General features: G+C 50.7%; 1 protein-coding gene across 1 annotated transcript in view; it reads left to right on the top strand.

Annotated features, from left to right (window-relative positions):
* LOC138677371 (very-long-chain 3-oxoacyl-CoA reductase-like) overlaps window positions 1-13,144 on the top strand; it is a 69,132-nt gene that overhangs the window by 44,578 nt on the left and 11,410 nt on the right. The window contains exons 8-9 of the mRNA XM_069767442.1: window positions 1,800-1,881; window positions 3,318-3,383. Coding sequence (XP_069623543.1) covers window positions 1,800-1,881; window positions 3,318-3,383 — 148 coding nt within the window. The remainder of the gene's footprint in view (window positions 1-1,799; window positions 1,882-3,317; window positions 3,384-13,144) is intronic.

Below are 13,144 nucleotides of genomic sequence, written 5' to 3'. Positions count from 1 at the left end.
ATCACTGTCAGGAAGCAGAGATCTTGTAACTGATGAGAAACTACAGAACAAAGTAGACTGTTAAGTTGTAGAACTTCCCAGGAAAGCACTGATTACACTTTATATAACACCCAAGACTCAGGTGGTAGGAGGTCACCAGATCCACTGCCTCCTCTTGTGGGATGCAGGCCGTTTAGTGTACACAGCCCCGCTGCACTATGTACAGTCTGACCTGCCACATTGGTGACTGTTTGTCCCTTCTACTATATAATTGTCTAAGGGGTACTTCCATCTTTCTGTCTGTCCTTCTGTCTGTCTGCAACTTCCGTCACGGAAATCCCGCGTCGCTGATTGGCCTGGCGGCCGGGACCAATTAGCGACAGGCACAGTCCAGCCGAGAATTAGTCCCTCCCTACAGCTTTCCAGTCAGTGCCCGGCGCCCGCTCCATACTCCCCTTCAGTCAGCGATCACACAGGGTTAATGACAGCGTTAATGGGCCGCCTTAATGCCGCGGTGTAACGCACTTGGTTAACGCTGCTATTAACCCTATGTGACCAATATTTTACTATTGCTGCTGCCTATGGAGCATCAATAGTAAAAAAGATCTAATATTAAAAATAATAAAAAAAACAAAAAACCTGCTATTCTCCCCTTCCGTCGTCCACCGAGGCGCGTGCGGCTGCCGCCAGCTTCCGTTCCCAGAGATGCATTGCGAAATTACCCAGAAGACTTAGCGGTCCCTATTTTTTAATTATTTTTTTTAACAGGGATATGGTGACCACACTGCTAAATACTGCGTGGGCTGCGTTATGTACTACATGGCTGCTATATACTACGTGGGCTGTGCTATATACTACGTGGCTGTGCTATATACTACATGGCTGCTATATACTACGTGCCAAGTGTTATATACTACGTGGGCTGCGGTATATACTACATGGCTGCTATATACTACGTGACCTGTGTTATATACTATATGGGCAATGTTATATACTGCGTGGGCTGTGTTATATACTGCGTGGGCTGCGTTATATACTACATGGCTGCTATATACTACGTGGCTGTGCTATATACTACATGGCTGCTATATACTACGTGGCCAGTGTTATATACTACATGGGCTGCGTTATATACTACATGGCTGCTATATACTACATGAGCTGTGTTATATACTATGTGGGCAATGTTATATACTGCGTGGGCTGTGTTATATACTGTGTGGGCTGTGTTATATACTGTTTTGGCTGTGTTATATACTACGTGGGCTGTGTTATATACTGCGTGGCTGCTATATACTACGTGGGCAATGTTATATACTACATGGGCAGTGTTATATACTACATGGGCAATGTTATATACTGTTTGGGCTGTGTTATATACTGCGTGGCCACTGTTATTTACTGCGTGGCCTGTATTAACGCATCTGGTATTCTAGAATATGTCGTGGCTTGTGCTATATACTATGTGGCTGCTATATACATACATACATACATATTATAGAATACCCGATGCGTTAGAATCGGGCCACCATCTAGTGTTTTAATAATTAACTAAAAGACAGGAGCCCAAAAAAATCAAATTATAGGAGAACTGCCAAGAAACAAAATGGCACCTTAGTGCGAGTTGTCCCTATCCTAAGGTAAAAATGCGGGAGCCGGGATAAAAGTGCAGTGAGGGGACCTCGGGCAACGTGTCCCCTTCTGATCTTGCAGTCCTCTCGTGAATCAGGCTGACCATTTACATCAATGTGGGCACATTACGAGCCACGAAACATGCAGATTGTGGAGCTGATGACACTTTTTCTTCCTCTTCTTCACAGGAAAAAAGGGCTGATCATAAACCTGTCTTCTGCTACGGCGGCCCATCCGTATCCAACAGTGGCCATGTATGGCGCTACCAAGGTGCGTACTGAATGTCGTCTTCATAAATAGATGCCTATGTCTGCTCCACTAACATTGCCAGCGCAGGTGATGCCACCGTCCACGCGCCTCAGGGTGTGAGGGTCCAAGCCAAAACTAGAGAAAAACCCATTCACTGTCCAAGAGGCGCTGTGTGACAGCGAAATACGGCCATCAATAGGGCACACCATCAATGGGGCGAATCGTCAATGGGGCTTATCATCAATGGGGTAAATCATCAATGTGGCACAGCATCAATGGGGCACAGCATCAATGGGGCATATCATCAATGGGGCATACCATCAACACAGCATCAATGGGACACAGCATCAATGGGGCACAGCATCAATAGGGCACAGCATCAATGGGGCTTATCATCAATTGAGCAAATAATCAATGGGGCACACCATCAACACAGCATCAATGGGACACAGCATCAATGAGACACAGCATCAATGGGGCGCAGCATCAGTGGGGCACAGCATCAATGGGGCTTATCATCAATGGGGCAAATCATCAATGGGGCACACCATCACCACAGCATCAACGGGGCACAGCATCAATGGGACACAGCATCAATGGGGCTTATCATCAATGGGGCAAATCATCAATGGGGCACACCATCAACACAGCATCAATGGGGCACAGCATCAATGGGACACAGCATCAATGGGGCACAGCATCAATGGAGCTTATCATCAATGTGGCAAATCATCAATGGGGCACACCATCAGCACAGCATCAACGGGGCACAGCATCAATGGGACACAGCATCAATGGGGCTTATCATCAATGGGGCAAATCATCAATGGGGCACACCATCAACAGAGCATCAACGGGGAACAGCATCAATGAGGCACAGCATCAATAGGGCACAGCATCAATGGGGCACAGCATCAATGGGGCACAGCATAAATGGGGCGCATCATGAATGGGGCTCATCATCAATGGGGCGCATCATCAATGGACTCATCATCAATGGGGCTCATCATCAATGGGGCACAGCATAAAAGGGGCACTTCATCAATGGCACACATCATCAATGGGCTCATCATCAATGGGGCACAGTATCAATGGGGCACAGTATCAATGGGGCACAGCTTCACTGGGGCACACCATCAATGGGGCATACCATCAATGGGGCACAGCATTAAAGGGGCTTATCATCAATGGCACACAGCATCAACGAGGCACAGCATCAATGGGGTACAGCATCAATGTGACACAGCATTAAAGGGGCTCATCATCAATGGGGCACACCGCCATACACAATCATTCCTCCATCCTTCTCACACTGGTCATTATAGTCATCGTAACCCCCCAACATTACTATCATCATCACTACAACCCCCAACACCAACATCATCATTAAAACTACATCCCAGTGTCACCATTACATTTCTTGTTACCCTATCACTCTGATGGTTTCTCTTTTTCAGGTCTTCCTGGACTTCTTCTCGCGCTCTCTGTACACCGAGTACAGATCTGATGGGATTATAGTTCAGGTACCAGTCCCCGAATTCTCCTCCATACTTTCTATGTCACAGACAAGGGGTTCTGTGAGCTCGGCCGGCCTCCTGGACTCCCACTGCTCCATCATCTGCAGTAATAATGTGTGTATTATACTCCACACACATCCAGAGCTGCAGTCACAATGCAGATGAAGGCTCCCAACTGCCAGACACGTCTACATGCCTGCTGCCCTCTGCTGGTGCAGTGTCACCACATAACATTCCCTACACCCTACACTGCCCACTATGGGAATAACATGAGTCAGTGCACCCAGTGCTGACAGCAGAGGGGTGACCGCAGCTCCGGAAGGGACTGGAGTATAAGACATGATGTCACAGCAGAGAGGTGACCGCAGCTCCAGAAGGGACTGGAGTATAAGACATGATGTCACAGCAGAGAGGTGACCGCAGCTCCAGAAGGGACTGGAGTATAAGACATGATGTCACAGCAGAGAGGTGACCGCAGCTCCAGAAGGGACTGGAGTATAAGACATGATGTCACAGCAGAGAGGTGACCGCAGCTCCAGAAGGGACTGGAGGATAAGACATGATGTCACAGCAGAGAGGTGACCGCAGCTCCAGAAGGGACTGGAGTATAAGACATGATGTCACAGCAGAGAGGTGACTGCAGCTCTGGATGTAACTGGAGAGGTGTAGCTAGAATTTGGTTCAGAGGGGTGAAACTGACCCCTAACCAAGTACCCCTGATAAGAAATATGTTGGTGGAGCGCCCCCAGACGCAGGGCCGCGGGAACTCGGTACCGGTCCTCTCTGTCTCGGTGCTGGGGTTGTCACGGTGGCTGGACCCGGTCCGTGACCCTGCCAAGGGGCGTCCAATGAAAGGGGTGATGAAAGTGTCAAGGGTTCGTGACGCCACCTGTGGTATTCGGTCAGGGTGACCGACGCTGCGGTGGGGTCCGCTGGGGTGATGTGATGGCAGCTCGATGGTATACCTTCCCACAGGTGAAGTATGTCCCCAGGGCTTCCCAGTAGTGTAGATGGCGATGGTGTGAGGCGCAGTTAATAACGAGGACACAGGGTTGCAGTCTCTTTACCTCTTTACTGAAGACGTCAGGATCCTCAATCCAGAGCACGGTTACCAGGGCTGTCTGAGACCGGCCGGTCCGATGGCACATCCAGAGTTCCCTTTGCAGGTGGAAATCAGTGCCTACCAACTAGCGCCTGTGTGTTGTAGTCCTTCCCTGCTGAGCACCACATAATAGTCCTCACAACTTTCATATTCGTTCTTTCTCTTCTCCGTCCCCCAAGTTTATCTGGCTAGGACGCACCCGTATGACAGGTAGGCTCGGAGATATTCTGGGACCCTAGAGACGCCCCTCTCCACGCGTTGCCCCCTATGTCTTCTTAGGTGATGTAAGGTAGACAGCCAGCCTATAATCAACTGTCCTGCCGCTGTTTGAAGTAATGCTTGAAGTCTGTTACTTCCTCGGCGTTCCGGCCACCGGCTACGCGCCTCAGTAGGATGTTGCCGATCACGGGGCATGACTCCTACTGGTTTATCTCCTTGTGCTGCGATTTAGTTTCTCACTTCTCCACAATATCCTTCGCTTGGTGTCCTTCCTTAGGATGCCGCCGCAAGGTAGTGCAGGCGCAGCTCCGTAACTGTCTGTCCTTTCTGCTAGGTACCTGCCAGGAACCCACCTCTGACAGGTCCTCCCTAGAGCTCTCCCAGGCTGCGTTCTCTCTAACTTCCTATCCAACCCCCAGTTTTACCAAAGTGTGAGGAGTGGCCTAATACATAGTGCCTTTTGCTCCCCCTGGTGGCCGGAGTGTGAAGTGTAATGTGTGACTGTGATACCTGGTCAGGTGAACTCCTTTAGTGCAATCAGACATAACATCACTCCCCTTAGAGGGCAGAGCGACATTACTACAATGACCAGGACTCTGGGGCGCTGCACTGGTGCACCCTAATAGTGGATGTATTAGAACCTTAGCAGATGAGAGCGCTGTTGCTGACAATAATCTCTATACAAAGACCAACACTGATATTGCCGCCATATAGTGACATATAATTGTAGATATCAGTTTTATGGAACATATAGTGATTACAGCACTGTTATAAATGGTGAGTTACCGCTGATGTTCCTTCTGGTGGAGTCGATAACTTTTCACGTCTTTTCCATCTGGCCCAGACCGACATGACCACTTCCTCCAGCCAGGACTCGTCTGCAGAGAATACAACAAAGACACATCACATTTCCAGCCCCATCACCATCTATTCCCAACCTGCACAAACTCATCATCCTGCTGATATCCCAATACTGAGCCGCTGCTGCCGTATGTGTCCCTATTACTACACCTGATACCCCATTACTGAGCCGCTGCTGCCGTATGTGTCCCTATTACTGCCCCTGATACCCCAATACTGAGCCGCTGCTGCCGTATGTGTCCCTATTACTGCACCTGATACCCCAATACTGAGCCGCTGCTGCCGTATGTGTCCCTATTACTGCCCCTGATACCCCAATACTGAGCCGCTGCTGCCGTATGTGTCCCTATTACTGCCCCTGATACCCCAATACTGAGCCGCTGCTGCCGTATGTGTCCCTATTACTGCCCCTGATACCCCAATACTGAGCCGCTGCTGCCGTATGTGTCCCTATTACTGCCCCTGATATCCCAATACTGAGCCGCTGCTGCCGTATGTGTCCCTATTACTGCCCCTGATACCCCAATACTGAGCCGCTGCTGCCGTATGTGTCCCTATTACTGCCCCTGATATCCCAATACTGAGCCGCTGCTGCCGTATGTGTCCCTATTACTGCACCTCATACCCCAATACTGAGACGCTGCTGCCATATGTGTCCCTATTACTGCACCTGATACCCCAATACTGAGCCGCTGCTGCCGTATGTGTCCCTATTACTGCACCTGATACCCCAATACTGAGCTTCTGCTGCTGCCGTATGTATCCCTATTACTGCCCCTGATACCCCAATACTGAGCCACTGCTGCCGTATGTGTCCCTATTACTGCCCCTGATACCCCAATACTGAGCCACTGCTGCCGTATGTGACCCTATTACTGCACCTGATACTCCAATACTGAGCCTCTGCTGCCGTATGTGTCCCTATTACTGCCCCTGATACCCCAATACTGAGCCGCTGCTGCCGTATGTGTCCCTATTACTGCACCTGATACCCCAATACTGAGCCTCTGCTGCCATATGTGTCCCTATTACTGCACCTGATACCCCATTACTGAGCCGCTGCTGCCGTATGTGTCCCTATTACTGCACCTGATACCCCAATACTGAGCCGCTGCTGCCGTATGTGTCCTATTACTGCACCTCATACCCCAATACTGAGCCTCTGCTGCCGTATGTGTCCCTATTACTGCACCTGATACCCCAATACTGAGCCGCTGCTGCCCTATGTGTCCCTATTACTGCACCTGATACCCCAATACTGAACTGCTGCTGTATGTGTCCCTATTACTGCCCCTGATACCCCAATACTGAGCCGCTGCTGCCGTATGTGTCCCTATTACTGCACCTGATACCCCAATACTGAGCTGCTGCTGCCATATGTGTCCCTATTACTGCCCCTGATACCCCAATACTGAGCCTCTGCTGCCGTATGTGTCCCTATTACTGCACCTGATACCCCAATACTGAGCCTCTGCTGCCGTATGTGTCCCTATTACTGCACCTGATACCTCAATACTGAGCCGCTGCTGCCGTATGTGTCCCTATTACTACACCTGATACCCCAATACTGAGCCGCTGCTGCCGTATGTGTCCCTATTTCTGCAACTGATATCCCAATACTGAGCCACTGCTGCCGTATGTGACCCTATTACTGCACCTGATACCCCAATACTGAGCCGCTGCTGCCGTATGTGTCCCTATTTCTGCAACTGATATCCCAATACTGAGCTGCTGCTGCCGTATGTGTCCCTATTTCTGCAACTGATATCCCAATACTGAGCCGCTGCTGCCGTATGTGTCCCTATTACTGCTCCTGATTCCCCAATACTGAGCCACTGCTGCCGTATGTGTCCCTATTACTGCAACTGATATCCCCAATACTGAGCCGCTGCTGCCGTATGTGTCCCTATTACTGCAACTGATATCCCCAATACTGAGCCGCTGCTGCCGTATGTGTCCCTATTACTGCACCTGATACCCCAATACTGAGCCGCTGCTGCCGTATGTGTCCCTATTACTGCACCTGATACCCCAATACTGAGCCTCTTCTGCCGTATGTGACCCTATTACTGCACCTGATACCCCAATACTGAGCCGCTGCTGCCGTATGTGTCCCTATTACTGCCCCTGATACCCCAATACTGATCCGCTGCTGCCGTATGTGTCCCTATTACTGCACCTGATACCCCAATACTGAGCGGCTGCTGCCGTATGTGTCCCTATTACTGCACCTGATACCCCAATACTGAGCGGCTGCTGCCGTATGTGTCCCTATTACTAAACCTGATACCCCAATACTGAGCGGCTGCTGCCGTATGTGTCCCTATTACTGCCCGATACCCCAATACTGAGCCGCTGCTGCCGTACGTGTCCCTATTACTGCCCGATACCCCAATACTGAGCCGCTGCTGCCGTATGTGTCCCTATTACTGCCCCTGATACCCCAATACTGAGCCGCTGCTGCCGTATGTGTCCCTATTACTGCCCGATACCCCAATACTGAGCCGCTGCTGCCGTATGTGTCCCTATTACTGCCCGATACCCCAATACTGAGCCGCTGCTGCCGTATGTGTCCCTATTACTGCCCCTGATACCCCAATACTGAGCCGCTGCTGCCGTATGTGTCCCTATTACTGCCCCTGATACCCCAATACTGAGCCGCTGCTGCCGTATGTGTCCCTATTACTACACCTGATACCCCAATACTGAGCTGCTGCTGCCGTATGTGTCCCTATTACTGCCCCTGATACCCCAATACTGAGCCGCTGCTGCCGTATGTGTCCCTATTACTGCACCTGATACCCCAATACTGAGCTGCTGCTGCCGTATGTGTCCATATTACACCTGATACCCCAATACTGAGCCCCTGCTGCCGTATGTGTCCCTATTACTGCACCTGATACCCCAATACTGAGCCTCTGCTGCCGTATGTGTCCCTATTACTGCCCCTGATACCCCAATACTGAGCCACTGCTGCTGTATGTGTCCCTATTACTACACCTGATACCCCAATACTGAGCCGCTGCTGCCGTATGTGACCCTATTACTGCCCCTGATACCCCAATACTGAGCCTCTGCTGCCGTATGTGTCCCTATTACTGCCCCTGATACCCCAATACTGAGCCTCTGCTGCCGTATGTGTCCCTATTACTGCCCCTGATACCCCAATACTGAGCGGCTGCTGCCGTATGTGTCCCTATTACTGCACCTGATACCCTAATACTGAGCGGCTGCTGCCGTATGTGTCCCTATTACTAAACCTGATACCCCAATACTGAGCGGCTGCTGCCGTATGTGTCCCTATTACTGCCCGATACCCCAATACTGAGCCGCTGCTGCCGTATGTGTCCCTATTACTGCCCGATACCCCAATACTGAGCCGCTGCTGCCGTATGTGTCCCTATTACTGCCCGATACCCCAATACTGAGCCGCTGCTGCCGTATGTGTCCCTATTACTGCCCGATACCCCAATACTGAGCCGCTGCTGCCGTATGTGTCCCTATTACTGCCCGATACCCCAATACTGAGCCGCTGCTGCCGTATGTGTCCCTATTACTGCCCCTGATACCCCAATACTGAGCCTCTGCTGCCATATGTGTCCCTATTACTGCCCCTGATACCCCAATACTGAGCCGCTGCTGCCGTATGTGTCCCTATTACTGCCCCTGATACCCCAATACTGAGCCGCTGCTGCCGTATGTGTCCCTATTACTGCACCTGATACCCCAATACTGAGCTGCTGCTGCCGTATGTGTCCATATTACACCTGATACCCCAATACTGAGCCCCTGCTGCCGTATGTGTCCCTATTACTGCACCTGATACCCCAATACTGAGCCTCTGCTGCCGTATGTGTCCCTATTACTGCCCCTGATACCCCAATACTGAGCCACTGCTGCTGTATGTGTCCCTATTACTACACCTGATACCCCAATACTGAGCCACTGCTGCCGTATGTGACCCTATTACTGCCCCTGATACCCCAATACTGAGCCTCTGCTGCCGTATGTGTCCCTATTACTGCCCCTGATACCCCAATACTGAGCCTCTGCTGCCGTATGTGTCCCTATTACTGCCCCTGATACCCCAATACTGAGCCACTGCTGCTGTATGTGTCCCTATTACTACACCTGATACCCCAATACTGAGCCTCTGCTGCCGTATGTGACCCTATTACTGCCCCTGATACCCCAATACTGAGCCGCTGCTGCCGTATGTGTCCCTATTACTGCCCCTGATACCCCAATACTGAGCCTGTGCTGCCGTATGTGACCCTATTACTGCACCTGATACCCCAATACTGAGCAGCTACTGCCTTATGTGTCCCTATTACTGCACCTGATACCCCAATACTGAGCTGCTGCTGCCGTATGTGTCCCTATTACTGCACCTGATACCCCAATACTGAGCTGCTGCTGCCGTATGTGTCCCTATTACTGCACCTGATACCCCAATACTGAGCCGCTGCTGCCGTATGTGTCCCTATTACTGCACCTGATACCCCAATACTGAGCCCTTGCTGCCGTATGTGTCCCTATTACTGCACCTGACACCCCAATACTGAGCCGCTGCTGCCGTATGTGTCCCTATTACTGCACCTGATACCCCAATACTGAGCCCTTGCTGCCGTATGTGTCCCTATTACTGCACCTGATACCCCAATACTGAGCCGCTGCTGCCGTATGTCCCTATTACTGCACCTGATACCCCAATACTGAGCTGCTGCTGCCGTATGTGTCCTTATTACTGCACCTGATACCCCAATACTGAGCCGCTGCTGCCGTATGTGTCCCTATTACTGCACCTGATACCCCAATACTGAGCCCCTGCTGCCGTATGTGTCCCTATTACTGCACCTGATACCCCAATACTGAGCCACTGCTGCCGTATGTGTCCCTATTACTGCACCTGATACCCCAATACTGAGCCGCTGCTGCCGTATGTGTCCCTATTACTGCACCTGATACCCCAATACTGAGCCGCTGCTGCCGTATGTGTCCCTATTACTGCACCTGATACCCCAATACTGAGCCGCTGCTGCCGTATGTGTCCCTATTACTGCACCTGATACCCCAATACTGAGCCCTTGCTGCCGTATGTGTCCCTATTACTGCACCTGATACCCCAATACTGAGCCGCTGCTGCCGTATGTGTCCCTATTACTGCACCTGATACCCCAATACTGAGCTGCTGCTGCCGTATGTGTCCTTATTACTGCACCTGATACCCCAATACTGAGCCCCTGCTGCCGTATGTGTCCCTATTACTGCACCTGATACCCCAATACTGAGCCACTGCTGCCGTATGTGTCCCTATTACTGCACCTGATACCCCAATACTGAGCCGCTGCTGCCATATGTGTCCCTATTACTGCACCTGATACCCCAATACTGAGCCGCTGCTGCCGTATGTGTCCCTATTACTGCCCCTGATACCCCAATACTGAGCCGCTGCTGCCGTATGTGTCCCTATTACTGCACCTGATACCCCAATACTGAGCCCCTGCTGCCGTATGTGTCCCTATTACTGCACCTGATACCCCAATACTGAGCCTCTGCTGCCGTATGTGTCCCTATTACTGCACCTGATACCCCAATACTGAGCCTCTGCTGCCGTATGTGTCCCTATTACTGCACCTGATACCCCAATACTGAGCCCCTGCTGCCGTATGTGTCCCTATTACTGCACCTGATACCCCAATACTGAGCCTCTGCTGCCGTATGTGTCCCTATTACTGCACCTGATACCCCAATACTGAGCCGCTGCTGCCGTATGTGTCCCTATTACTGCACCTGATACCCCAATACTGAGCCGCTGCTGCCATATGTGTCCCTATTACTGCCCCTGATACCCCAATACTGAGCCGCTGCTGCCGTATGTGTCCCTATTACTGCCCCTGATACCCCAATACTGAGCCGCTGCTGCCGTATGTGTCCCTATTACTGCCCCTGATACCCCAATACTGAGCCGCTGCTGCCGTATGTGTCCCTATTACTGCACCTGATACCCCAATACTGAGCCGCTGCTGCCGTATGTGTCCGTATTACTAAACCTGATACCCCAATACTGAGCCGCTGCTGCCATATGTGTCCCTATTACTGCACCTGATACCCCAATACTGAGCCGCTGCTGCCGTATGTGTCCCTATTACTGCCCCTGATACCCCAATACTGAGCCGCTGCTGCCGTATGTGTCCCTATTACTAAACCTGATACCCCAATACTGAGCCGCTGCTGCCGTATGTGTCCCTATTACTGCCCCTGATACCCCAATACTGAGCCTCTGCTGCAGTATGTGTCCCTATTACTGCCCCTGATACCCCAATACTGAGCCGCTGCTGCCGTATGTGTCCCTATTACTGCACCTGGTACCCCAATACTGAGCCGCTGCTGCCGTATGTGTCCCTATTACTGCACCTGATGCCCCAATACTGAGCCTCTGCTGCCGCATGTGTCCCTATTACTGCACCTGATATCCCAATACTGAGCCGCTGCTGCCGTATGTGTCCCTATTACTGCACCTGATACCCCAATACTGAGCCGCTGCTGCCGTATGTGTCCCTATTACTGCCCCTGATACCCCAATACTGAGCCGCTGCTGCCGTATGTGTCCCTATTACTGCCCCTGATACCCCAATACTGAGCCGCTGCTGCCGTATGTGTCCCTATTACTACACCTGATACCCCAATACTGAGCCGCTGCTGCCATATGTGTCCCTATTACTAAACCTGATACCCCAATACTGAGCCGCTGCTGCCATATGTGACCCTGTTACTGCACCTGCTGTGTGGTTCTGTGTGAACTCTAAATTCTAAAGCACCCCTCTAGAATATAGTAATGCCGGGTGCAAGTGCCCTAGAAAACAGTGCCAATATTTTGCCCCCTATAAAGTAATAATGCCCTGCGTGCCCTTTTGACAGTCACAATATCCTAAGTGTCCCTATAACAATAAGTACCCATTCTAAATTTATTCCGAGCCTCCTCCGGTACAGCTCCAATCTACAGTATAATGACCCCTCACTGTATAGTACCACCCACACACTATACTGACCCCTTAGTAGTCTCCAAACTGTTTGATGGCTCCAACACTGTACACATTATCTCCCACACTGTATGATGACCTGTTATTGTATGATGGCCCCCTAAGTCTGATTTCTCCTACTCCTGCACTGATTAGAAGCACTTCACTTACATAATAAACAGTGCAGTTTTCTTTTAGCAGTGCAGGGGTTAATCTGCTCAGTTGAGGGCTCCTGGAAGCTTTCCTTGCATTAAGGCTCAGCTGTGCACTGTTTGCCACTCCCATCTCCTGTATAATCTGGGTACTAGCTACCACTCATTATCAGAGTTAGCTTATGCTGCATGGCTGGAGGTTGTTGGTTGTTATTTGACAACGCATTTGGTGGATTTATCTGTGACTGTTGCTAGGTTTTTATTGTCATTATTCACCTTCTCCTTTTGTTTAACCCCATCCTCCACTCCCCGTTGCATTCCACTGTTATATATGTGTGCATATGTGTTTGGTATTTTTCATTATCCCTGTTTGTATTACCTTGTTAGTTTGGTTGGTGTATTACGGTACAC

The sequence above is a fragment of the Ranitomeya imitator genome, chromosome 4, assembly GCF_032444005.1.
Source record: "Ranitomeya imitator isolate aRanImi1 chromosome 4, aRanImi1.pri, whole genome shotgun sequence".
Lineage (NCBI taxonomy): Eukaryota > Metazoa > Chordata > Amphibia > Anura > Dendrobatidae > Ranitomeya > Ranitomeya imitator.
The sequence above is the reverse complement of the archived record's forward strand: the minus strand, read 5'-3'. Positions and strand labels throughout refer to the sequence as shown.